General features: G+C 45.8%; 1 protein-coding gene across 1 annotated transcript in view; it reads right to left on the reverse strand.

Moving 5' to 3' along the window:
- The window catches only part of LOC124722297 (gamma-tubulin complex component 3-like), a 196228-nt gene that overhangs the window by 121565 nt on the left and 49407 nt on the right, over positions 1–25256 (reverse strand). Inside the window, exon 3 of the mRNA XM_047247480.1 lies at positions 22738–22907. Coding sequence (XP_047103436.1) covers positions 22738–22907 — 170 coding nt within the window. The remainder of the gene's footprint in view (positions 1–22737; positions 22908–25256) is intronic.

Below are 25256 nucleotides of genomic sequence, written 5' to 3' on the forward strand. Positions count from 1 at the left end.
TGTGGTACGTAAAGAAATATGAATGTTTTAGTTGGACCATTTTTTTCACTTTGTGATAGGTGGTGCTGTAATAGTCACAAACATATGGCTCACAATTTTAGATGAACAGTAGGTAACAGGCAGGTTTTTTTAAATTAAAATACAGAACGCAGGTACATTTGAACATTTTATTTCGGTTGTTCCAATGTGATACATGTACCTTTTTGAACTTATCATTTCTGAGAACACATGCTGTTATAGCGTGATTACCTGTAAATAAGACATTAATGCAATAAATGCTCAAAATTATGTCTGTCAAACCTCAATGCATTTGGCAATACGTGTAATGACATTCCTCTCAACAGCAAGTACTTCGCCTTCCGTAATTTTTCACACATACATTGACAACGCACTGACGCATGTTGTCAGGCATTGTTGGTGGATCACGATAGATAATATCCTTCAACTTTCCCCACAGAAAGAAATCCAGGGACGTGAGATCTAGTGAACGCACGGACCATTGTATGGTGCTTCGACAAAAAAGCCACCTGTCATGAAATATGCTATTCAATACCTCTTCAACCACATGCAAGCTATGTGCCGGACATCCATCATGTTGGAAGGATATAGCCATTCTGTCATGCAGTGAAACATCTTGTAGTAACATCGGTGGAACATTACGTAAGAAATCAGCATACATCGCACCATTTAGATTGCCATCGTTAAATTGGGGGCCAATTATCTTTCCTCCGATAATGCCACACCATACATTAACCCGCCAAGGTCACGGATGTTCCACTCGTCACAGCCATCGTTGATTTTTCGTTGCCCAATAGTGCATATCATGCTGGTTTACGTTACCGCTGTTGGTGAAAGATGCTTCGTCGTTAAATAGAATGTGTGCAAAAAATCTGTCATCATCCCGTAATTTTTCTTGTGCCCAGTGGCAGAATGTACACGACATTCAAAGTCATTGCCATGCAATTCCTGGTGCATGGAAATATGGTACGGGTGCAATCGATGTTGATGTAGCATTCTCAACACCGACATTTTTGAGATCCCCGATTCTCGCGCAATTTGTCTGCTACTGATTTGCAGATTATCTGTGACAGCAGCTAAAACACCTACTTGGGCATCATTATTTGTTGCAGGTTTTGGTTGATGTTTCACATGTGGCTGAACACTTCCTGTTTCCTTAATTAACATAACTATCTGGCGAACGTTCCGGACACTTGGATGATGTCGTCCAGGATACTGAGCAGCATACATAGAACACGCCTGTTGGACATTTTGATCACAATAGCCATACATCAACACGATATCAACCTCTTCTGCAATTGGTTAATGGTCCATTTTAACACATATCAAATACCATCCACACTTATACGTTTGTGGCTATTATAGCGCCATCTATCACAAAGTGAAAAAAGTGGTCCAACTAAAACATTCGTATTTCTTTACATACTACATGAATATGTAATAAAAAATGAGGATTCCTATTTAAAAAACGCAGCTGATATCCGTTTGTCCTATGGCAGCGCCATCTAGTGGGCCAACCATAGCGCCATCTGGTTCCCCCCTTCAAGCTAGACAAGTTTCGTTCTTTGTAGTTTTTTCGTTTGATGCTTATTTCGTGAGATATTTGGCCCAGTCACTATCAATGGACCACCCTGTATTTGAGTTTTAGTGAAGATTCTGTTCAGCAACAAATGTACATGTTAGTACAAATGTTAATCTCCACACTGCACAAATTTCAGAATCATTCATCTAGAGGTTGCATATAGTTTACATTGACATTCCCTTTGTAGAATATGATACTGTAAAAGGCATGTATGTGTATTTATGTTGGCAGTATACAAAAATCACAAATATTCAGTCCATTGGTAAGAGATTTTTTCTTAATATTCAAGGAAATGGACATACATGGTGGAACATGCTACTGAGCAAAAGATGCTGAATTTCAGTGGCTGCTTCAGAACAGTGTGTTCTGGATACTTTCCTCCAACACCAGCTTCCCTGAATTACATTGATGGGAACTGTTCTTACAACATATTCTTTTGTTTCAAAATCGTACTTGTCTCAGTATCTACTAGTCCTTCCCTCACACTACCACTACCTCTACCCTATGAGCCTAACACATCTATCAACCTGCACTAATACCCTTCTTATTAAAGTCTCTCCCCCTTTGTTCTGTGTTCCCCCTCCCAGTTCATTTCTTGACATTCTTGAGCACAACACACAACTCCTGGTACCTGCAGCCACTAAAATGATGCAACACACCTACTTCTGCTGCTTCCCTCTCCCTGCCATATGCCACTTATCCCAGGCACCTTCGGCTGTTTAAAATGAATAGTTCATTTGTTTTACCATTCACTTGTGCACTGTTAGCCTCCTTATATATCCAACACAAGGAGGAACGATGACAGTATATTATGAATGATAGAAATCACACAATTTCAACGACACTGTTTGATCAAACAATGTTAAAGTTTTTTTGATATGACACTTATAAAAATCATAACTTCAACTATATTTCACAGCCATTGAAAAACATGAGGGTAGAATAAATCTCTACCACACACACATTACATCCCTGATCTACATGGTGAACTAACATCAGAAAGAGTATGCACACAGACTATTACCAGTGAAGAAATTAACAAATGTAGTCACTTCATTACATATCATTTCACAAATAATACAGTCACAAAATGAGCATCACATCCTCAGACCCATGGTAATTTACATAATACTTGGTATGGTTTCAGCATTTGGAGGGGGGGGGGGGGGGCACTAACAACTATACTCTTATACCTTTCTTTACAGAGGAAACACACATGCATGCATGCCAGGGATAACCACAACCAATGTCTGGCCTCTAAATTTGTAAATTTTGTCTTTTTTTGTTTATGGTTTTAGGGCGCAAAACTGCTACGGTCATTAGTGCCCAGTCTGTGACTTAGGAAAAGGCAGAAATGGGAACGAAACTCAAAAAATTGGAGAAACTTAAAATAGAAGGAAAGCTTAAAAAACCAATATAGAAGGGGGTAGTTTGTCCCCAAAAAGAGCTTCAAATGACTGACATCATCTCACTGGCACTAATAAACTCGAGAACGCGATCGGCTGATAGCGTGTCATCTGCTAAAATGGAAGATATATCAGGTGACAGCTGTAGACGGAGACGTAACGGAGTAAAATAGGGGCACTCAAGTAAAAGGTGTCTTATCGTCCACAGCTGAGAGCAGTGGGGACAGAGTGGGGGACGATCGCCAGTTAAAAGATGTCGATGGCTAAAAAGACAGTGCCCTATCCGGAGTCTAGTTAAAATTACCTCCTCCCGACGACTCGTTCGGGAGGAAGAGGTCCAAGCACAGGGAAGAGCTTTCACGTCCCGCAATTTATTATTGGGGAGTGTTGACCAACGTGCATGCCATAAAAGAGCAACACGACGACATAAAACACTCCGTAGATCGGCGAAGGGAATCGTGCGAATAGCTGGCCGAAGAAGAGAGACTGCAGCCTCGGCCGCTATATCGGCCGCCTCATTTCCACAGATACCAACATGTCCTGGGATCCAGAGGAACGCCACAGAGATGCCCCTCAAGTGGAGCAAGTGGAGGCAGTCCTGAATCCGGTGGACCAGAGGGTGGACAGGGTAGAGAGCTTGGAGACTGAGGAGAGAGCTGAGAGAATCTGAACAGATAACATACTGTATCTGCTGATGGCGACGGATGTATTGGACAGCCTGGAGAACAGCGTAAAGCTCCACAGTATAAACCGAACACTGGTCGGGAAGCCGAAATCAATTTGGGGTGTTGTCAACAATATAGGCACTCCCTACACCTAACGATGTTTTCGAGCCATCAGTGTAAATAAATGTGGCTTCCTTCATTTGTGCACACAGAGCAGCAAATGCCCGACGATAAACAAGTGAAAGGGTACCATCCTTGGGAAACTGACAAAGGTCACGGAGCAGGCAGGTCCGGGGACGGAGTCAAGGCAGTGCTGTACCCCAAGTTGTCAAGAAGGTTTTAGGAAAGCGGAAGGAAAGAGAAAGTAGCAGTTGACGGAAGCGGACTCCCGGTGATAGTAGGGAGGAAGGGCGGTCTGCATACCCTAAATCCAAGGAGGCGTTGAAAAAAATGTCATGGGCTGGATTAGCAGGCATGGAAGACATATAGCTAGCATAACGACTCAGAAGGACTGCTCGCCGTTTGGACAGCGGAGGTTCAGCAGTCTCAGCATAAAGGCTTTCCACAGGGCTGGTGTAAAAAGCTCCAGACACTAAACGTAATCCACGGTGGTGGATAGAGTCGAGCCGTCTAAGAATAGACGGCCGAGCAGAGGAGTGAACTATGCTTCCATAGCACAATTTCGAGCGCACAAAGGCGCGATAGAGGCAGAGAAGGACCACTCGGTCCGCTCCCCAAGAGGTACCATTCAGGACACGGAGGGTGTTGAGGGACCGCAGACAGCGAGCTGAAAGATAGGAAATGTGGGAGGACCAGCACAGTTTTCTGTCAAACATAAGACCCAAGAATTTAGCGACGTCCAAAAATGGAAGGTTGACAGGTCCTAGATGTAAGGAAGGTGGCAGAAACTCTGTACGACGCTAAAAATTAACACAAACGGTCTTACTGGGAGAAAACCAGAAGCCTGTTGCAATGCTCCAAGAGTGGAGGCGATCGAGACATCCTTGAAGACGTCGTTCAAGAAGGCTGGTCCGTTGAGAGCTGTAGTAGATCACAAAATTGTCCACAAAGAGGGATCCCGAGACATCGGGAAGGAGACAGTCCATAATTGGATTTATGGCAATGGCAAACAGTACAACACTCAGCACAGAGCCCTGGGGTACCCTGTTTTCTTGGGAGAAAGTACGGAAGAGAGTAGTGTTCACCCGCACTCTAAATGTGCACTCTGCCATAAATTCATGAAGAAAAAGGGGCAGTCGACCTTGAAAGCCCCAAGAGAACAGTGTGCGGAGGATGCCTGTCCTCCAACAGGTATCATATGCTCTTTCCAGATCAAAAAATATTGCTACTGTTTGGCGATTCCGGAGAAAATTGTTCATGATATAAGTGGAGAGAGCAACAAGATGGTGAACTGCAGAACGATGCTTTCGGAAACCGCACTGGGCAGGTGTTAAAAGACTGCGGGACTCCAGCCACCAAGCTAAACGGCAATTCACTATATGCTCCAAAACCTTACATACACTACTCGTGAGAGAAATGGGGCCATAACTAGAGGGGAGATGTGTGTCCTTTCCAGGTTTCGGAACAGGAACGACGATAGCTTCCCGCCATCATCTGGGAAAAGTACTGTCGGTCCAAATTCAATTATAAAGTCGAAGGATGTAACGCAGACTATGGGTTGATAAATGCAGCAACATTTGGATGTGGGCCATCCAGTCCTGGGGCAGAGGAGCAAGAAGAAGAGAGTGCATGTTGGAGTTCCCGCATGGAGAAAACAGTATTATAGCTTTCGCTATTTTGAGAGGAGAAAGCAAGAGGTTGCACTTCCGCTGCACGTTTCTTCGGGAGAAACGCTAGTGGGTAATTTGAAGAGCTCGAAATCTCAGCAAAGTGTTGACCCAATGAGTTAGAAATTTCAATGGGGTCCACTAATTTATCATGCGCGACAGTGAGCCCACAGACTGGGGAGAAACTAGGTGCACCAGATAACTGTCGAATCAGACTACAAACTTCCGAGGAGGGAGTGAAGGTGTTAAATGAGCTAGTAAAGAAGTCCCAGCTTGCCTTCTTGCTATCGCGGATGACGCGATGGCATCACGCATGGAACTGCTTATAGGGGATACAGTTGGCCAAAGTAGGATGGTGCGGAAAACACGAAGAGCATGTCGCCACTCACGTATTGCATCATGGCATGCCTCATTCCACCAAGGAACTGGGGGGCGCCGGGGCAATTCGGAGGTGCATGGTATTGAACGTTCCGTAGCTGTAAGAATAACGTCTGTAATATGTGAGACCTCATCATCGACCCTAGGAAAGTGACGGTCATTGAATGTCGCTAGAGACAAAAAAAGTGCCCAATCGGCTTGTGCAAACTTCCAGCGTTGCAGGCGCATATATGGCAGTTGAGCCTGCAGTCTAAGGACACATGGAAAGTGGTCACTCGAGAGTGTATCATCAAGGGCGAACCATTTGAAGCACCGAGCTAGCGGAACAGTACCGACATAAAGGTCCAAACGAGAGAAATTTGTCGTGGAGGCAGACAAAAATGTAGGGTCCTCAGTGTTGAGGCAAACTAGATCCGATTGGTGGAAGACGTCTACTGATAGTGGGCCACGCGGACAAGGATGTGGAGATCCCCAAAGCAGGTGGTGGACATTGAAGTCCACAACCAGCAAATAGGGGGGTGGAAGCTGACCAAGAAGATGGAGATCAGCTTGTGCCATTGGTGTGGACGATGGAATGTATACAGTACAAAGAGAGAAGGTGTATCCAGAAAGGTAAAGACAGACAGTGACAGCTTGGAAGGAAGTGCTTAAGGGGATTGGGTGAGAATGGAGAGTATCATGGAGAAGAATCATAAGTCCTCCATGTGCTGGAGTGCCTTCAACAGAGGGGAGATCAAATCGGATGGACTGAAAATGGGGGAGAACAAAGTGGTCGTGGGGACGCAGCTTTGTTTCCTGAAGACAGAAGATGACCGGTGAGTAGGATCGTAAGAGGATCGACAATTCATCCTGATTGGCTCGAATGCTGCGGATATTCCAGTGGATAATGAACATAGGGTGAACAGAAAACTGAGGAATGTGACCAAGGTTGCCGTCAACTCAACGACTGCTCAGAGCTTCCAACCGACAGCATGGAACGGCATTCAGCCGAAGGCAGAAGATCCTGATCCATAGGTTGTTCAAGAGCAGCTCCTGCCACCAGCGATCGGCCGGTTGATCAACCGCCAGCAGTGCGCCTCGGCGACACAGAACACGGCCGAGGGCGGTTACCGCCAGGTGGTGCTGTAAATGAGACACGCCTTGGTGGAGAAGGAGAGAAACTGGGTTTCTTATTAGCCTTCTTAGAAACATGATTTTTAGATGAAGGAGGAACTGATGGTTGTGAAGTAGGGTACGTAAAAAATCTTCACGAGTATGCTCTTTTTTGGAAGTCTTGGTGTCTGACTTTTGGGATCGAGATTTAGCAGAACCCGATGAAGGGTGAGCCATAGAATGAGCAGGCAAAAGTGGAGAGGTTGAACGAGTGATCTTTGCGCTGGCCGATCTGATGACCATGGCTCTAAAGGTGAGATCCCAAGTCTGCGTGGCTGCCTCCTTTGTTGGCCGAGGAGAGGCAAGGACAGTGCTGTATTTTCCTGTCTGAGGCACAGTGGGCTTTCGACTGGCGAATAATTTTCGAGCAGCAAAGGTCGACACCTTTTCCTTCACTCTGATTTCTTGAATGAGCTTTTCGTCTTTAAAAATGGGGCACTCTCTAAAGGAAGCAGCGTGGTCACCCATACAGTTGGTGCAACGAGGGGATGGAGGTGGACAAGCACCCTCATGGGTATCCTTGCCACATATAACACATTTGGCCAGATTGGAACAGGACTGGCTGGTGTGGTTGAACCGCTGACACCGATAGCAACGCATAGAGTTTGGGATGTAAGGGGGAACGGAAATTATCTCATAGCCCACTTTGATTTTCGATGGGAGTTGAACTTTGTCAAATGTCAAGAAGACAGTACGGGTTGGAATGATGTTCGTGTCAACCCTTTTCATGACTCTATGACCAGCCGTTACGCCTTGGTCAGACAGGTAGTGTTGAATTTCCTTATTGGACAATCCGTCGAGGCAGCATGCATAAACGACCCCGCGTGAGGAATTTAAAGTGCGGTGCGCTTCCATCCGGACAGGGAAGGTGTGTATCAGTGAAGTACGCAGCAATTTTTGTGCCTGGAAGGCACTGACTGTTTCTAACAACAAGGTGCCATTTCGTAATCTAGAACAAGACTTTACAGGACCTGCAATTGTGTCGACACCTTTCTGAATAATGAAAGGGTTGAGCGTGGAGAAGTCGTGACCTTCGTCAGACCGAGAAACAACAAGGAACTGTGGCAACGATGGAAGGACTGTCTGTGGCTGAGACTCATTGAACTTACGCTTGTGAGCAGACATAGTAGAAGATGAGGAAACCACTGCGGAAGTATCCCCCATGATTACCGGCGTCTCCGATGGCGCGCTCCTTCCTTGTGGGGGCCCTCTCTGAGGGCACTCCCGCCTTAGGTGACTGTTCACACCTCAGGTCGCACCTCCCGAGAAATGGACGGAGGGACCAATTGGCACTTTCGGAAGGTATCAGCTCGGGTAATCACCCCTTCCTGGGCCTGGCCATTACCAGGGGGTACGTACGTGTCCTACCTGTCTACCCGGGGCAGGGAATTACGCGTTACCCCATCACCGACTACGCATGGAAACGCGTGGGTCGGCCTTCAGACACGCACAGGGATGAAAAAAGACAAAGGGAAAAAACAAAGGTAAAGAAAAGAAGAGAGGTCTCAAATGCCGCAGTGGAGAAAAGGGCAAAGAGAAGAGGTAAGGAAAAGAGAAGGACAAAGGATGGATGAAGACTTGCAAGGAGAGAAAGCAAAGAATGTGTTAGATTTTCGAGCGTCCGTCTCTGGACGTAGGCACAAAACATACTCCCAGAGGGGGAGAAAGGGAAGGAAAGAGGCGGAGGTGGGGGGGGGGGGGGGGCGAAGATGGGGGATGGGGAAGGATGCGGAGAGGGAAGGTATGCAGCCCGGAATGGAAGGAGAGCCACATTAGCTCGGGGTCCCGTGCTCGCTACGCACGTATCCACAAGAGAGTTGTGGACCCCCTGGAGGGTAAATTTTGTCTGACCAGTAGATTTGATCAACATGCAAGTATTATGGAAATGCTTCATGAACTCAAATGGATATCCCTGGAGGGAAGACTACAGTCTTCTCATGAAACAGCATTGAGCAAATTTATAGAATGGACACTTGGGCAAGAATGATTTTACTGCCACCAACACACATTTCTTGTAAGTACCACAAAGATGAGAAAGAGAAATTAGGTCTCTTACGGAGGCATACAGAAAATTTTCCCCCCCATGATCCATGTTTAGAGTTGAACAGGAAGGGGGATTACTAGGTATGGTACAAGGATCCCTCTGCCAAGTGCTGTATAGTGGCCTGAAGAGACAGTACCATATGTACACTACCGGCCATTAAAATTGCTACACCAAGAAGAAATTCAGATGATCAACGGGTATTTATTGGACACATATATTATACTAGAACTGACATGTGATTACATTTTCACGCAATTTGGGTGCATAGATCCTGAGAAGTCAGTACCCAGAACAACCAACTATAGCCGTAATAACGGCCTTGATACACCTGGGCATTGAATCAAACAGAGCTTGGATGGCGTGTACAGGTACAGCTGCCCATGCAGCTTCAACACGATACCACAGTTCATCAAGAGTAGTGACCGGTGTAATGTGACGAGCCAGTTGCTCAGCCACCATTGACCAGACGTTTTCAGTTGGTGAGAGATCTGGAGAATAAGCTGGCCAGGGCAGCAGTCGAACATTTTCTGTATCCAGAAACGCCCGTACAGGACCTGCAACATGCGGTTGTGCATTATCCTGCTGAAATGTAGGGTTTCGCAGGGATCGAATGAATGGTAGAGCCACGGGTCGCAACACATCTGAAATGTAATGTCCACTGTTCAAAGTGCCGTCAGTGCGAACAAGAGGTGACCAGGACGTTGGTTAGCTGGTTATGGGGTTTGATGGGGGCTAAACATCGAGGTCATCAGTCCCCTGTTCCAAACAGACATTCTTGTCAAAGGCCTATACAGTAAAAGCGTAACCTCCGCACCCAGATGGAGGGAACACCAAAGGGTACAGAGCTAAAATGAACACCGCAATAACACAAAATAGAGGACACTTAAAAGGAGCAGAGCAAATAGTTGACTAGAGTAAAACAGACTACAGTGGTTGATTAATCCGGTAAAAGGTCAACCACTCAACTACAAATGAAGAACCTCCACATCACAATTAAAAGTCACTGGAGTGGGTGTAGCCTGAGAAATCATGCAAGAGCGCCCACACTAGAGTGAGTGGTAAAACCAAGCTGCACAGATAAAACGTAAAACTGAGTCAGCTATAGAGGCATCATCACCTAGAATTAAAGGAAGTGCAGCTGGTAAATTAAAGGACTGCCGCAAAGGTGCTAGAATGGGACAGACCATCAGAAGATGGACAACTGTCAGCCCTGCATCACAGCAACACTTGGGCAGGTTCTTACAGTGAAGGAGATAGCTGTGGGTTAACCGCGTATGTCCAGTTCAGAGACGGTAGAGAACAACTGAGTCCCTACGCGTGCTCCTCAAGGACGAGTTCCATACCGCCGTGGACGACTTGACCATGCGGAGATTATTTGGCCTGTTCAAGACAGACCATTCAGAGCTGCAGACATTGCGGATCTTGTGATGTAGGGCTGACCGGAAGTGTCTTTCCACGAGACCAAGCTCCAGGGGTGCTGAAGTGGTGGCCTGCTTTGCCAACCGATCAACACGTTTGTTTCCTGGAATGCCGATGTGGCCCGGGGTCCACACAAATGTCGCTGAACAACCACACTCGGCGAGAGCAAAAACAGCATCTTCAATACCGCGCACCAAAGGGTCCCGAGAAAAACACTGGTCAAGTGCTTGCAATTCACTCATGGAGTCACTGCATATAACAAATGACTCCCCAGGGTAGGAGGAAAGGTGAGCGAGTGCACGATAAAGAGCAACCAGCTTCGCAGTGAAAACACTGCTCCCAGAAGGCAGGGAATGCTGCTCAACATAGGCACCGTGGATGAAAGAAAACCCAGTGCCTGCATCGACCACAGAACCATTGGTGTAGACTACATCTGCATCGCGGAACGAGGCAAGAAGAGCCATTAATTCTTGACGAAGAATGGCAGGTGGAACGGAGGACTTGGAGATGCAGGACAAATCCAAGCAAAGCCGCAAGTGAGGGAGGGACCACGGAGGGGTAGAAGAAGAGCGCCGGAAGGATGGAGGAAGGGGAAAGGGCTCGAGTGACGAGAGAAGGGAACGAATGCGGAATGCGATCGGGAGACCCGTCCTAGGCCACCGTCGTGGGGAGGGGAGTGCAGAAGACGGAAAAAGGAGCCTGCGGTTGGGTGGTCGGGCAAGGCATGGATGTGGGCGATGTATGACGCAAGCAACTGTTGTCGGCGGAATCGTAGGGGAGGGATTCCAGCTTCTAGAAGAAGGCTAGTCACCGGACTAGTGCGGAAGGCTAGTCACCGGACTAGTGCGGAAGGCTAGTCACCGGACTAGTGCGGAAGGCTAGTCACCGGACTAGTGCGGAAGGCTAGTCACCGGACTAGTGCGGAAGGCTAGTCACCGGACTACTGCGGAAGGCTAGTCACCGGACTACTGCGGAAGGCTAGTCACCGGACTACTGCGGAAGGCTAGTCACCGGACTACTGCGGAAGGCTAGTCACCGGACTACTGCGGAAGGCTAGTCACCGGACTACTGCGGAAGGCTAGTCACCGGACTACTGCGGAAGGCACCTGTTGCCAGTCTGACGCCACAATGGAGAATCGGTTCGAGGATCTGGAATGCTGAAGGTGCTGCTGAGTCATACACCACGCTCCCGTAGCCGAGATGGGACTGTGGGACTGGACTAAGGCCTTATAGAGCTGTAGGAGAGTTGTTCGTGCAGCCCCCCAAACGGTGTGGCTGAGGCAATGAAGGATGTTCAGGTACCGTCAGCACCATTGTTTAAGCTGACGAAGATGAAGTGTCCGTGTGAGCTGAGCATCAAACAGCTTGCCAAGAAAGCGATGTGTCTCCTCAATACAAAGGAGTTCATTGGCAAGGTAGAGCTCTGGATGGAGGTGGACCATTCGATGATGACAGAAATGCATCACTTGGATCTTAGAGGCTGAGAACTGGAAACCATGCTTGGATGCCCAAAAATGTGCCTTACAGATAGCTCCCTGTAGCCGCCATTCAGCGACAATGATGCTTGGGGAACTGTAATAAAGACAAAAGTCATCGGCATATAGAGAGGAACAGACCAATGAGCCCACCGCAGCCGCAAGACCATTAATCACCACCAAAAAGAGGGGAACACTGAGAACTGAGCTCTGCAGGACACCATTCTCCTGAATATGAACAGAGCTAAAATAAGTGCCACCTCAAACCCGAAACGAGCGACTGGAGAGGAAATTCCATAAAAAAATCTGAAGTGGACTCCGTAAGCCCCATTCATGCAACATAGCAAGGATATGATGGCACCAGGTGGTATCGTATGCCTTCTGAAGATCAAAGAAAACAGCAACTAGATGTTCTCGCCGAGTAAAAGCTGTATGAATAGCTGACTCTAGCGAGACTAAATTGTCGATCGCTGAGCGGCCCTGACGGAAGCCCCCCCTGTTGCTGGGCCAGGAGGCCCCGAGTTTCAAGGATCCACATGAGCCGCCGACTCACCATCCATTCCAGGAGTTTGCACATAATGTTGGTAAGGCTGACAGGGCGATAGCTATCAACCACCAGTGGATCAGCACCAGGTCTCGGCACCGGTCTGCTAACGCTATCCTGCCAATGAGTTGGGAAAACGTCCTCCACCCAGATGCGGTTACACAAGGTGAGTAATTCACTCTGACAGTGCACCGAGAGATGGTGAAGAAACTGGTTGTGAATGTGATCTGGACCTGGAGAGGTATCGGGGCAAGCTGTAAGGGCACTTTGGAACTCCCATTCACTAAACGGGACGTTGTATCATTCCCAATGGTGGGTGCCAAATGACAACTGCGTATGCTCAGCCTGCTCTTTAATGGCGCGGAATTCTGCGCTGTAGCCAGCTGTCGCAAAACTCTGAGTGAAGTACTCGGCCAGATGTTCAGCGATGGCGATTGGGTCAGTACAAAGTGTACCCTGATGAGAAGGGCAAGGGACAGACGCATGAGGGCGAAAGCCAAAAATGCGCCGAACCCGCAACCACACCTGAGATGGGGTGGTGGAAGAACCTATGGTGGCAGCATATCGTTCCCAGCAGTCCTGTTTGCTCCGCTGGATTAACCGCCGAGCCCGGGCCCACAGCCGTTTAAAGGCAACCAAATTCTCTAGGGAAGGATGATGCTGGTGTTGTTGCAGGGCTCGCCGGTGGTCCTGGATAGCTTCTGCAATCTCTGGTGTCCACCAAGGGACTGACTTACACCTTAGGGTACTTGAAGAGCAGGGGACAGTTGCCTCGGCAGCAGAAACAATGGCCATAGTGACCTCATCCACTGCCAAATCAATGTCACCAGGAAGCGGAGCAATGGCCATAGTAGTTGCAGTGTAGGCTGCCCAATCAGTTCCATGAAGAGACCATCATGGCAGCTGGTCAGGGCATTGGGAGTGAAGAAGAGAAACCAAAATAGGAAAGTGTTCACTACCACAGAGATCATGGACCCTCCAACTGAGGTATGGAAGAAGATCTGGGCTACTAAGAGAGAAGTCAATGGCCGAGTATGTGCCATGAGTCAAGCTAAAATATGTGGGAGCACCAGTGTTAAGGAGGCAAATGTCCTGCTGTGCCAAGAGAGCCTCAACGTTCCTACCCTGGCCCAAGATCTGGGCCCCACCCCATAAAGGGTGGTGGGCATTAAAGTCTCCCAAAAGGAGCAATGGCGGGGGGAGCTGGGCAAACAAGGCAGCTAGGTTGGCAAGAGGGACAACCTCATCCAGGGGAAGGTAGAGGGAACAGATGGTAAGCTCCATTCCTGCCCGGTTTCTAACAGCCACAGCCTCGAGAGCTGTGTGAAGTGGCACTGGGGCACTAGGAACAGTGGCAAGAACATAAACACAGGCACCACCAGACACCCTGTCATATTCTACGCGGTTCTTATAGTAACCTCGGTAGCCACAGAGGGAGGGGGTCTGTTGAACAGGAAACCAGGTTTCCTGTAGGACCAGACAAGTGGCAGGAAAGCAGCACAAAAGTTGTTTCAACTCAGCAAGATAGTGGAAAAAACCACGGCAATTCTATTGCAGGTTAATGGTATCCAACTGAAGACATGAAGAAATGTGGGGGCGATAGGTCACGCCTTAGAAGTGCTTGCTGCCACCGATTGCGAAGTAGCCTTATCAACGTCCATAGGAGCTGCGGGTCGAGCAACACCTAGCTCCTGAAGGGATGCTAGATGCTCCACATCATCTTCAGGGGCAGTGGTGATCTCATTATCTGTCTCTATGTCCTTCTCCTATTGCTTTTTCTTCTTTTTGGTAGGGTCCCATTTGTCCTTCAGTTTATCAGGCTGGGTGGGCTTTTCCGACCCAGTCTCATGGACCGAGGAAGACCTGCAAGCCCTACGACTCTAAGGTGGTGGCTTGTTCAGCCACTGGCTGACATCTGGAGGGGCAGTAACCATGGAAGGGGGGCACCAAGCGATCCCTTCCGCGCGTGGGGAGCCGTAGGAGGCGGGCACTTCTCCAGTTCAGAGGTGGGGACTGAAGTCCCCAAAGAAGGAGGGGTTGTTACTCCCGATGTTGAAAACAGGGGAGCAATGGAAGAGGGTGTTCCCCCAACAACCAGGGGGGCAGGAATAGACGGCCTGGCTGGAAGGCCCACAAAAAGCGGCTGAGCTTGGGGGCTCATCACCAAGGATAGCGACATCGAGGCTGCTGCAGCATACGTCAATGAAATGTGCACAGGGTGAAGTCGGTCGTACTTGCGTTTAGTCTCTGTGTAAGTGAACCTGTCCAAGGTCTTATATTCCATAATCTTCCGTTCTTTTTGATAAACCGCACAGTCTGACAAGCAAGGTTTGCTTGCCCCCCTGGTTGTTGGGGGAACACCCTCTTCCATTGGTCCCCTGTTTTCAACATCGGGAGTAACAACCCCTCCTTCTTTGGGGACTTCAGTCGCCACCTCTGAGCTGGAGAAGTGCCCGCCTCCTACAGCTCCCCACGCGCGGAAGGGATCGCTTGGTGCCCTCCCTTCCATGGTTACTGCCCCTCCAGATGTCAGCCAGTGGCTGAACAAGCCACCACCTTAGAGCCGTAGGGCTTGCAGGTCTTCCTCGGTCCATGAGACTGGGTCGGAAAAGCCCACCCAGCCTAATAAACTGAAGGACAAATGGGACCCTACCAAAAACTGTGCAGTTGACACAAACACGAGGCGGTGAACACAGGACGTTGGGGTGGGAGGCACGTCCACAATCCCAACAGGTAGGGTTCGCGTCACATCTCGATGACATATGCCCAAACCTCCAGCACTTAAAGCAGCACATGGGAGGAGGGATGTAAGGCTTAACATCACATCGATATATCATCACCTTGACCTTTTCGGGCAGGGTGTCACACTCAAAAGCCGAAACGAAAGCACTCGTGGTGACCCTACTATCTTTAGGTCCCCTGAAGACACATACAAAGTGGACACCGTGGCGTTCCAGGTTTGCATGGAGCTCATCATCAGACTGCAACAACAGGTCAAGAGGAAAAATAAGGCCCTGAACCATATTGTGGCTCTTATGAGGCGTAATGGAGACTGCAACGTCACCGAGCTTGTCACAAGCAAGCAATGCCTGCATGAGGACTGCTCCAGACCTCATTTTAGACATGCCCTTAACTTCTCCAAACTTGTCCTTTAAATTTTCCACAAAAAACTGAGGCTTTGTGGTCTGAAATGAGTCCCCATCTGTTCGGCTGTAAACCAGAAATCGAGGAGAATACGTCTCATGTTCCTCCCCTGGTGTGGGCAGGGAAGGGAATGACTGGGGGTCATACTTTAAAGCATTGAACTTTCCTTTCTTAGTGACTCGTGCTTGCGAACTATTCGTATTTCTTTTCATGGTGGTCCCATGAGCAGCTAGGGAAAGGAATGTCCACCCAGACAGAGCCCCGCGTGCCTGGGTAAGCCTAATGGAACCGGGGGGCGGCAGGTTCCCCAGAGGTTGCCCACTAGCAACTGTTCTACCGCAACAGCCATGCATCTCCTCGGCACGCAGCACACCTTGAGATTGATTTTTTTTATAGAGGTTTATACCATCCTCGCGACCCAGGCAGTTAAGCTGTACCATACAACTTTCCACCGTTGCACCTTACGGTGGTCGTTGAAGCACACTCAGAGCTTACGGTATTGAGGACTGGTGGTGCTTCCCAGTACCCAGCTCAGGGACCCCGGGATCGCCAAGCCCATACCCAGCAAGCCCATACCCAGCAACTAAATGCTGAGCCCCCTGAAGGTGACTGAGATGTGTAACCAATGGCACCCCATACCATCATGCCAAGTGATACACCAGTATGGCGATGACGAATACACGCTTCCAGTGTGCTTTTACCACATTGTTGCCAAACACGGATTCAACCATCATGAAGCTGTTAACATAACCTGGATTCATCCGAAAAAATGACGTTTTGCCATTCGTGCACCCAGGTTCGTCGTTGAGTACACTATCGCAGGCGCTCCTCTCTGTGATGCAGCGTCAAAGGTAACTGCAGCCATGGTTTCCGAGCTGATAGTCCATGCTGCTGCGAATGTCGTCGAACTGTTCGTGCAGATGGTTGTTTTCTTGCAAACGTCCCCATCTTTTGGCTCAGGGATCGAGACATGGCTGCAAGATCCATTACATCCATGCGGATAAGATGCCTGTCATCTCCACTGCTAGTGATACGAGGCCACTGGGATCCAGCACGGCGTTCCGTATTACCCTCCTGAACCCACCAATTCCATATTCTGCTAACAGTCATTGGATATCGACCAACGCGAGCAGCAGTGTCGCGATACGATAAACCGCAATCGCGATAGGCTACGATCTGACCTTTATCAAAGTCGGAAATGTGATGGTACGCATTTCTCCTCCTTACAAGAGGCATCACAACAATGTTTCACTAGGCAAAGCCGGTCAACTGCTGTTTGTGTATGAGAAATCTGTTGGAAACTTTCCTCGTGTCAGAACGTTGTAAGGGTCGCCACCGGCGCCCACCTTGTGTGAATGCTCTGAAAAGCTAATCATTTGCATATCACAGCATCTTCTTCCTGTCGGTTAAATTTCGCATCTGTTGCACATCATCTTCGTGGTGTAGTAATTTTAATGGCCAGTAGTGTAGATTAGGTGGAAAAACTTACTGTTTTGGTATGATGCAAGGGGGAGAGGGGGAAGCAAGTTACCTTTAGTAATACATATCCATGAACTTCCATTATCACATAACATAGTGCTCAGGCTGTGCACCATACTAACTGAGAATCATTTTAACAAAACTAAAAAATGACATCTTTTATACATATGCATTTTTTATGGAGTCTGGTACTTTAATACAAGCCCAACACAATGAATAACAGAAAATATGACAAAACTGAACATTTGCTGTTGTTAAATATGGCTGAATACAGCCAATTTTCACAAAACTCAACATCTCTATTTTGTAAGACTCCACAAAGCTCAACTAATCCTCCTTTTATATTGCAGACTTGAAACTTTGAACATAAAATTTAAGAGCTAGATTTAACACCCTTTACATTTTCATGTGTGTATTGGTGAGTCATCACACAACAACCTAGAAAATAAACCAACTATTTCTTAATGATTGTTAGATGATAGTGTCTATATTCCCCATAATTTTCTTTCAAGTTCAATCACTGTTCCACTATAAGTTAGTAGCTGTTGTGCAACATCCTTGTTGGACAATCATTATGAAGGTTTTAGAAGATTCAGAATAATCTCAAATAGTGCAAGGGGTGAAAAAAGGAAGATAAAGCAGGACCCATCAACATTGAAACAGTAACAAGTTTACAGTTTCTCATTCAAATGCAGATCTGTATGTGGACTGTAATCATTTTGTAACAGCAACAGAAACAACATGAAAAGCTGGACATTTGAGTCTGAATGACCTTATTCGTTTTAGAGAGAGCCCATATATGAGTAACACAAAATTTGAACAGAAAAATTTCTTACTAGGATACATGAGAGAGAACTTGCCTAAAAGCAGCAGAGGGAAGGAAGACGATAAAAGTAACAAATATTTGTCTCAGTCTCATACTACATGGGGGAAAAAGAAGGCTGAGAGATACCTTTATGTGGCTCAACATTCAGAAAAGTGGCAGGTAAATCTGATTTTATTTACAGTCTTTTTTTTTAAAAAAAAAAAAAAAAAAAAAAAAAAAAAAAAAAAAAAAAAAAAAAAAAAAAAAAAAAAAAAAAAAAAAGAGAAAGATTGCAGAAACTACCTAAGGAGAATCAAGTTTGGTCAAGCTTGCAAGCTGCAGAAAGCGACAAAGAGTCGATGCAGTACATAAGAAGGGTATATGTAAGTATGAATGCAGATCATCTCATTACTCTGAAGCTAAGCCATAGCATCTTCTACCGGAGTTAAATCCTTAAAAGTTGCACGATAGGTAAAATTCCGAGTTGAACACAGGTTTTTAGGCTGATCACTTTGAAAGTGTAAATAGATATTCTACGAATGTTTCAGCCTGCAATTTGGAAATTCTCATACTGATAGTTGCTCAACTTTTGCACATTTTGTTGTAGAATTGAAGTTAGCTCAAGATATGGAATAAAAAATAAAAAAAATTAGGAACAGGTTATAGGTTCCAAAAAGTAAGGGCAAAAAGTCTTTCCAATATTTTAAATGAAAATAAAAAAATATTTTTATGACATCTGTTTTGACTGCCAGTAGAATCAATTCTTACCCACACTGGATATCGAAGAAGGGGAGAGGGGGCTATAAATGAAATTTAATCTGCTGTGAGAGTGAGTATTTAAATCCCTTAGAGCAAGATATAATGAGCAAGAAGGTGCAGAAAATCTTAGTTTCAGGGAGACCCAGGCGAAGTTACATTCCTACAATGCTGCATGAGGAACCTGTTTGGGCACTAAGGAAGACTAACATCTGGAGGATCCAGGATAACCAACCAGTATGTTTCCACTGTGGATGACCAGGACATGTCGTGTGCTATTGTCAAAAAAGGTGGCAGATATTTGATGATGCCTGAGCCAGAAAACAGCAGACCGACCTACTCCAGGACGACAAAGATGAACAAGAAGATGTGGGTGCAAGACGACGTAGGCCACCATTGCCGCAAGCTAGCTGCTTGAGAGGACACTCCCCAACATGCTGATCAAGGTCTCCATCACTGTTAGAAGCTCCAGCCGATCGCCTAGCTGCCACAACCTGGAAACCTGGGAGGCGAGGCCGCCAAAGAGAAAAATCCTCCACCGTTGATCGCTACAAAAATGATAGGAAACTACGTCGGTATCCTCATGGATGGCCAACCAGGCCAAGCTCTTGCAGACTCTGGAGCATCATATTCAGTCATTTCAGAGAAGTACCGCTGCCAGTTGCAGAAAACCATATTCGTCAACATTAAAACATCTCTGCTGAAGGTGACTAATGGGAAATATGTAAAACCAGTAGGAAGATGTGTCATTCGTGTGGGTATAAGTGGCTGTACACAGCCCTTAGAATTCATAGTCTTACATAAGCATAGTCACGATGTCATTCTCGGATGGGACTTTTTGAAAGCTTCTCAGGCAATTATAGATTGTGGTCACTCGAAGATTATGCTAGACGAGATGAGATACTGTGGACTGGAAGATGCTCATCCGAGTGAGATACTATGTGTGCTGGATGAAGTGATCATTCCTGCAGTCAGCGCTGGAAAGCTAACTGTCATGTGTCATGCCATGCATCAACCTATGGATCTTGTAGTGGAATGTAAGACAAGCATACCACTGAAGAATAACTTGATCATACCAGCCTCAGTCATCTCATTTAAGAACGGATTCAGTGATTTGTAGATAGTTAACTATCACCAAAAACCGCAGATCCTTCCAAGATGCATGTGCATAGCAAATGCTGAGTCATTAATTGCCAAACAGCTGAGCATCATAGAAACCTCTCACGCAGAGTCTGTGGGCAAAATTGGCACTACCAGTACGAGACAAGATCTTCTAGCTTAACTATCACCAGATCTCACTACAGAACAACAGAAGAAGCTACTTGCCATTCTTCAAGAGTTCTCTGAATGCTTCAATCCACAAGTGAAGAGGTAATTAGACAAATCAAAGGTGAAGCACTAAATTAGCACTGGAGACCATCAATCAATAAACCAGAGTGCATGCCGTGTGTCAGAAATGGAATGTCGAATAATTCACAACAAGGTAGAGAAAATGAAGAATGACATCATTCAGCCTTCACAGAGCCCATGGTCGTCACTAGTAGTTTTCAACAGGAAGGAGGACGGCAGATGGCACTTTTGTGTCTATTGTAGGAAGCTTAATAAGGTAACTGAAAAGGGCGTTGACTCCCTGCCATTAATTGATGATACACTAGATTGTCTGAAGGGGGTTAAGTTTTTCTCAAGCATGGACATGTACTTGGGATACTGGGAAACCAAAGTAGATGTGGCTGATCATGAGAAAACTGCATTCATCACCCATGAGGGCCTGTATGAGTTTAAGGTAATGCCGTTTGGTTTGTGTAATGCACCAGCAACTTTTGAACGGATGATGGATAATCTTCTAAGGTGCCTGAAGTGGATATTTGTCTTTGTTATTTAGATGACATAGTGTTCTCAGAGACATTTGATGAACACTTAAGAAGATGACCGAGGGCTGTTCTTAAGTGTCTCCAACAAGTCGGACTGAAACTTAATCCAAGAAAATGTTTGTTTGAGCTCACAGGTTAAATTTAAGCATGTACAATGTACATATTGACTCCATTATATTACGACTGTTTTAGTCAGTCACTCATTATTAAAGGAATTCCTCCATTACATGATACTGAGACAACAGACTCTGCATATCAGCATCTTCCTATTTTGCTTAAAATACAGTAGTTACAAGACTGAGTGCAAGGCCTGGTTAACACTATGACTAAACAAATTAAGATGTACTTGGATCAGAAGAAGGATCAAGACCCGTGTGGCATAGTCCAAATACATTAAGTTATCTCACAACACCACATGCATTATACTAAAAAATGGAGTATTTAGTGACCGATTACAAATAAATTTAGAGATGTCATTCCCATATTTTTAATGTTTCATCTACTTCAGTGTTTTAATCTAGAAAATTGTCTACCACTACCAACATTAAAAGTTGAACCCTTCTGGGTTATGACAAAATCAGTACCCAAGTGAATGATGAAAATTTTAAGCAGCCAAAGGGAGCAAAAGTTAGTTTGATCTTATAATGTTACACATATTTAGGTGTGCAGTTCAGCTGCCTAGAATTAGAATGAGATGAGGTGAATTTGTCGTGCAGCTGAACAGTAGCCAGCAGCCCCAGAGCATGGTGGGGCATGGCTGGTCCATGGCTGCTCAGTGCATGTAAGAATGCGTGCAGCACATGACTAGAATGGGTAAAACACAGACCAGGAAGAACTTGGATGGCAGGACTGACTCAGCTGAAGAACTGACAATGCACAATGAATCAAGGAGTGTAAGAAAGTCTGACATATGGTTCTTACAAATGTGAATACATCTGTGATCTCAGGAAAATTAGGTGCATCCAATGAAATGATAATATTTTCAAGAACTTAAATACTACTGAATTTTATATTTTACACTGAATAAATACTTTCACACTGAATTGTATAATTAACAACTTTTAAGTGCTTCATGTGAGTTCAACATATGATATCTCAGATGATAGCACTGTACTATAGCTATTATCCCTGAAAGCTAAGTATCTTTATGTATTTTATTAATTAATTTGTTATGTTTATATTTCCTTTCATTATATAAATGTTTGTCAGGACATCATATCCTCCTCAGTAACACAGCAACTGAATGCAGTATCAGTGCCTCATACCTTGACATATCTGTGCAGTTATGCAACAAATACGTTGCTGTTTTTGCCAAGAGTGCTATTTAAATTAGACTACTGTGTAGTTTAGAAGTGGTCAATCACATGTGTTAGCTGACACGACCTTTGAAAAAGAAGAACAAAAACTGCTTCTATCAAGCAAACAGAAATAACTGTTTAAACAATATTTAATGAAGTTTTCTTGTCATTTAACATGAGCACAATTTCGCAAGAATGCTTTACAAACAAACCTTTACTTATAGTTATTGTAAATGGTCTGAGTGTGACTGAATATTTATAGTGTATCTCTATTGAAATATATTTGTATCATATTAGTTATCCCTTGGGTGTTATTGTGCAAAACTGCCGTACTGATCTTTTAATTATTGTAAGCTGCTGAATATTTTATGTATTGTGATCATGAAATAGACTCAGTTTTTCAAGGGTCTTAGATGACTGTTTAGCTTGGGGATTCTGTTACCATTCTCATAATGCTCTCAATGCAACTTTATTGCATTTAATAAGGTTATTTTCTGACTGTATTTTAACTTATCATAGGACCAACTTCCCTACATTTCAGATTTATCTTCTTGAACAAATATTAATCAACATAATTATCTGGTGTCCTCGACATCAATTACAGATGTTATAATAGAACTCCTGTTATTAATTATTCATTTATCTTTTATGTAATATATCTGTTTATTTTATTGATTCACAGTTCTAGCCAATGCATTGACTACTGACTACAGGATCATAGCTTCAGGTTCTTGGTGCAGCTATGGGTCAATGCAGACGGAAAGTGAATTACATTACCTCTTGCTCAAGGAGAAATTATTGAAAAAGCATAACACATTTACTATCAAAATATGTTAGATGACAGTTTCATTCTTCAGTGTCTACTTCCTGTAGATAAATAGTACTTTATCATGATAAATCACTAAGTAACATACCTTGGAGCGTAGTACAGCAATCAATCTGTAGTACTCTGTCAGTTCATCGCGGACGCCAACTACAAGACTCTCGCTAATACGTCCAGCTGGTCTTGTGGCATCACAAAATTGTCTCAATTTATTGTACAGCCACCCAACCTCTGCTAAATGGAGAACTCGCTGCTTAACTGCTGGAACAAGGTCCACCTGCAGAAAGATACTTGTCAGTCTGATGCCTCTAAATTTACATAAATTTTACTTTAAAAATTAAGCTGCAAGTCACAACTTTCATTTTTCAATGCAAATAACAAAAAAACTGCATTAAATGTTGTTCACAGTGTGAGAAACATTCTGAAGTAGTAGTAGTAGAGGGGTTTGCGGGCGCACGACAGCAAGGTCTTCAGCGCCCGTGCAGTATCATAGTGAGACGGGTGTCAAGAAAAAAAACCTCAGAACATTGACATAAAACGGAACATAAAACACGGGAAACAATCATTGAAAAAAATGTGCTCACCCACACCGAAGCGTGGGATGACGCAGGGCGTCAGCAGTAAAACATGGACAACACAGGAAGAAAATGGTAGAGGGAACTAAAACAATGTAGCAGATGGAAGTGGCTGGCTGACCGCAAGGAAAAAAGGGAGGAGTCAGCCACTCTGCAACACACTAAAACCTCCAGCCTAAAAGTTTAGGCCTGAGTCCAGACACATCACAAAACTTAAAAACCCTAGACACACACGCCTCATCGTTACCTAAAACACAAGGTAGATCCCCATCAACTTGTGCTTCTGCCCGTGCATCATGGTATAAAATGCAGTCTGTTAAAATGTGTCGGACAGAGATGTGCACACCACAAGCATCACAAAACGGAGGATCCTCCCGCCGTAATAAAAAGCTATGTGTGAGAGGACAGTGCCCGATCCGAAGACGTGTGAGGGCCACCTCTTCCCGCCTGAGCAACCAGCAGGAGGAACGCCACGGCCGAGTGGTTGACTTTACTGATCGCAGTTTATTGGCCGTCACCGCCAGCCATTCGTCCTCCCACAACTCCATGCACTTCCTGTGGAGTGCAGCGATGACCGACTGCAAGGGGATAGGACACTGGGCCACATCCTGCGCTCTGCAGGCCTCCTTGGCAGCCCGATCAGCCCGTTCATTGCCCCCATATGCCGACATGACCAGGCACCCAGCAGAAGGATACCTCTTTACGCTGCTGTTGGAGCAAGTACAGTTGGTCATATATCAGCTGGACCATCTCCTCAGTCGGGTATAGGTTCTGCAGTGATTGTAAGGAACTAAGAGAATCGGAGCAGAGAAGAAATCGATCACCCCGAACACGATGCATCTGCTCCAGTGCCTTCAGGATCGTGTGGAGCTCCGCTGCGAAAACGGTATATTCAGCAGGGAGGCGAATCCAGGTAACATGATCAGGGAACACCACAGAACAGCCAAGGCAATTCTCCTGTTTGGAGCCATCAGTGTAAACGACAGTGAAACCGTGATGCACATCTAAAATGTTAAGAAACAGTGACTGGAATGTAAAATCTGGCGTGCCATCCTTCTTAAAACGAGTCAAATTGAAAATAAGTTTGGGACGCCGGAGGAGCCAAGGTGGAGATCTGCTCCAACCGTGACGTAAAACACGAAGACCAGCCACAGACATCGCAGCGAGGCAATCCTGTGCGCGAATCCCATAGGGCTGCGTCGCACGTTGCTGGTTATGAAATAACCGTGCCAGAGGAGGCTGAGCAACGGTATGGTATGCAGATGTGTAGGGTGTGGACAAAGTTTTATATGCCTGGTGTACCGTAAGTAGCCGTCGCCGCATATGAAGTGGCGGTTCACCTGCCTCTGCACAGAGGCTTGGTATGGGGCTAGTTCGGAATGCCCCAGTGGCCAACCGAAGCCCTTCATAGTGGACAACGTCCAAAACCTTTAAGTATGAAGGCCTCGCAGACCCATACACCGTGCACCCATAATCGAGCCGAGATCGCACAAACGCCCTGTAAAACTGGAGCAGACAAGTCCTGTCAGCTCCCCATGTACTGTGGCTAAGACATTTTAAAATACTCAAAGCCTGAAGCGACCGCCCTTTCAGGTCTTTAAGATGAGGTAACCACGTGAGCCTCGAGTCAAAAATGAGACCCAGAAATCTCACTGTGTCTTTAAAAGTAAGAATAGTGTCCCTCACGCGCAACTCAGGAAAGGTTAAAATCGAACGAGAACGGTTAAAAAGAACACATACAGACTTCTCGGTGGAAAACTTAAATCCACTCTTCTGCGCCCAGTCATCCAAACGCCTAATTGTAAGTTGCAACTGACGAGTTGTCGTTGCAAGGCTTGAAGAAGAGCAGAACAAAGAGAAATCATCCACAAACAAAGAACACTGGACAGGACTTTTCACTATGGACGTAATGCTATTAATAGCGATGGCAAACAGAGTCACACTTAAAACACTACCCTGAGGGACACCATTCTCCTGCTCAAAGCGATCAGACAGGACGTCACCAATTCGGTATCTAAAGTATCGTGGCGAGAGG

The sequence above is a fragment of the Schistocerca piceifrons genome, chromosome X, assembly GCF_021461385.2.
Source record: "Schistocerca piceifrons isolate TAMUIC-IGC-003096 chromosome X, iqSchPice1.1, whole genome shotgun sequence".
Taxonomy (NCBI): Eukaryota; Metazoa; Arthropoda; class Insecta; order Orthoptera; family Acrididae; genus Schistocerca; species Schistocerca piceifrons.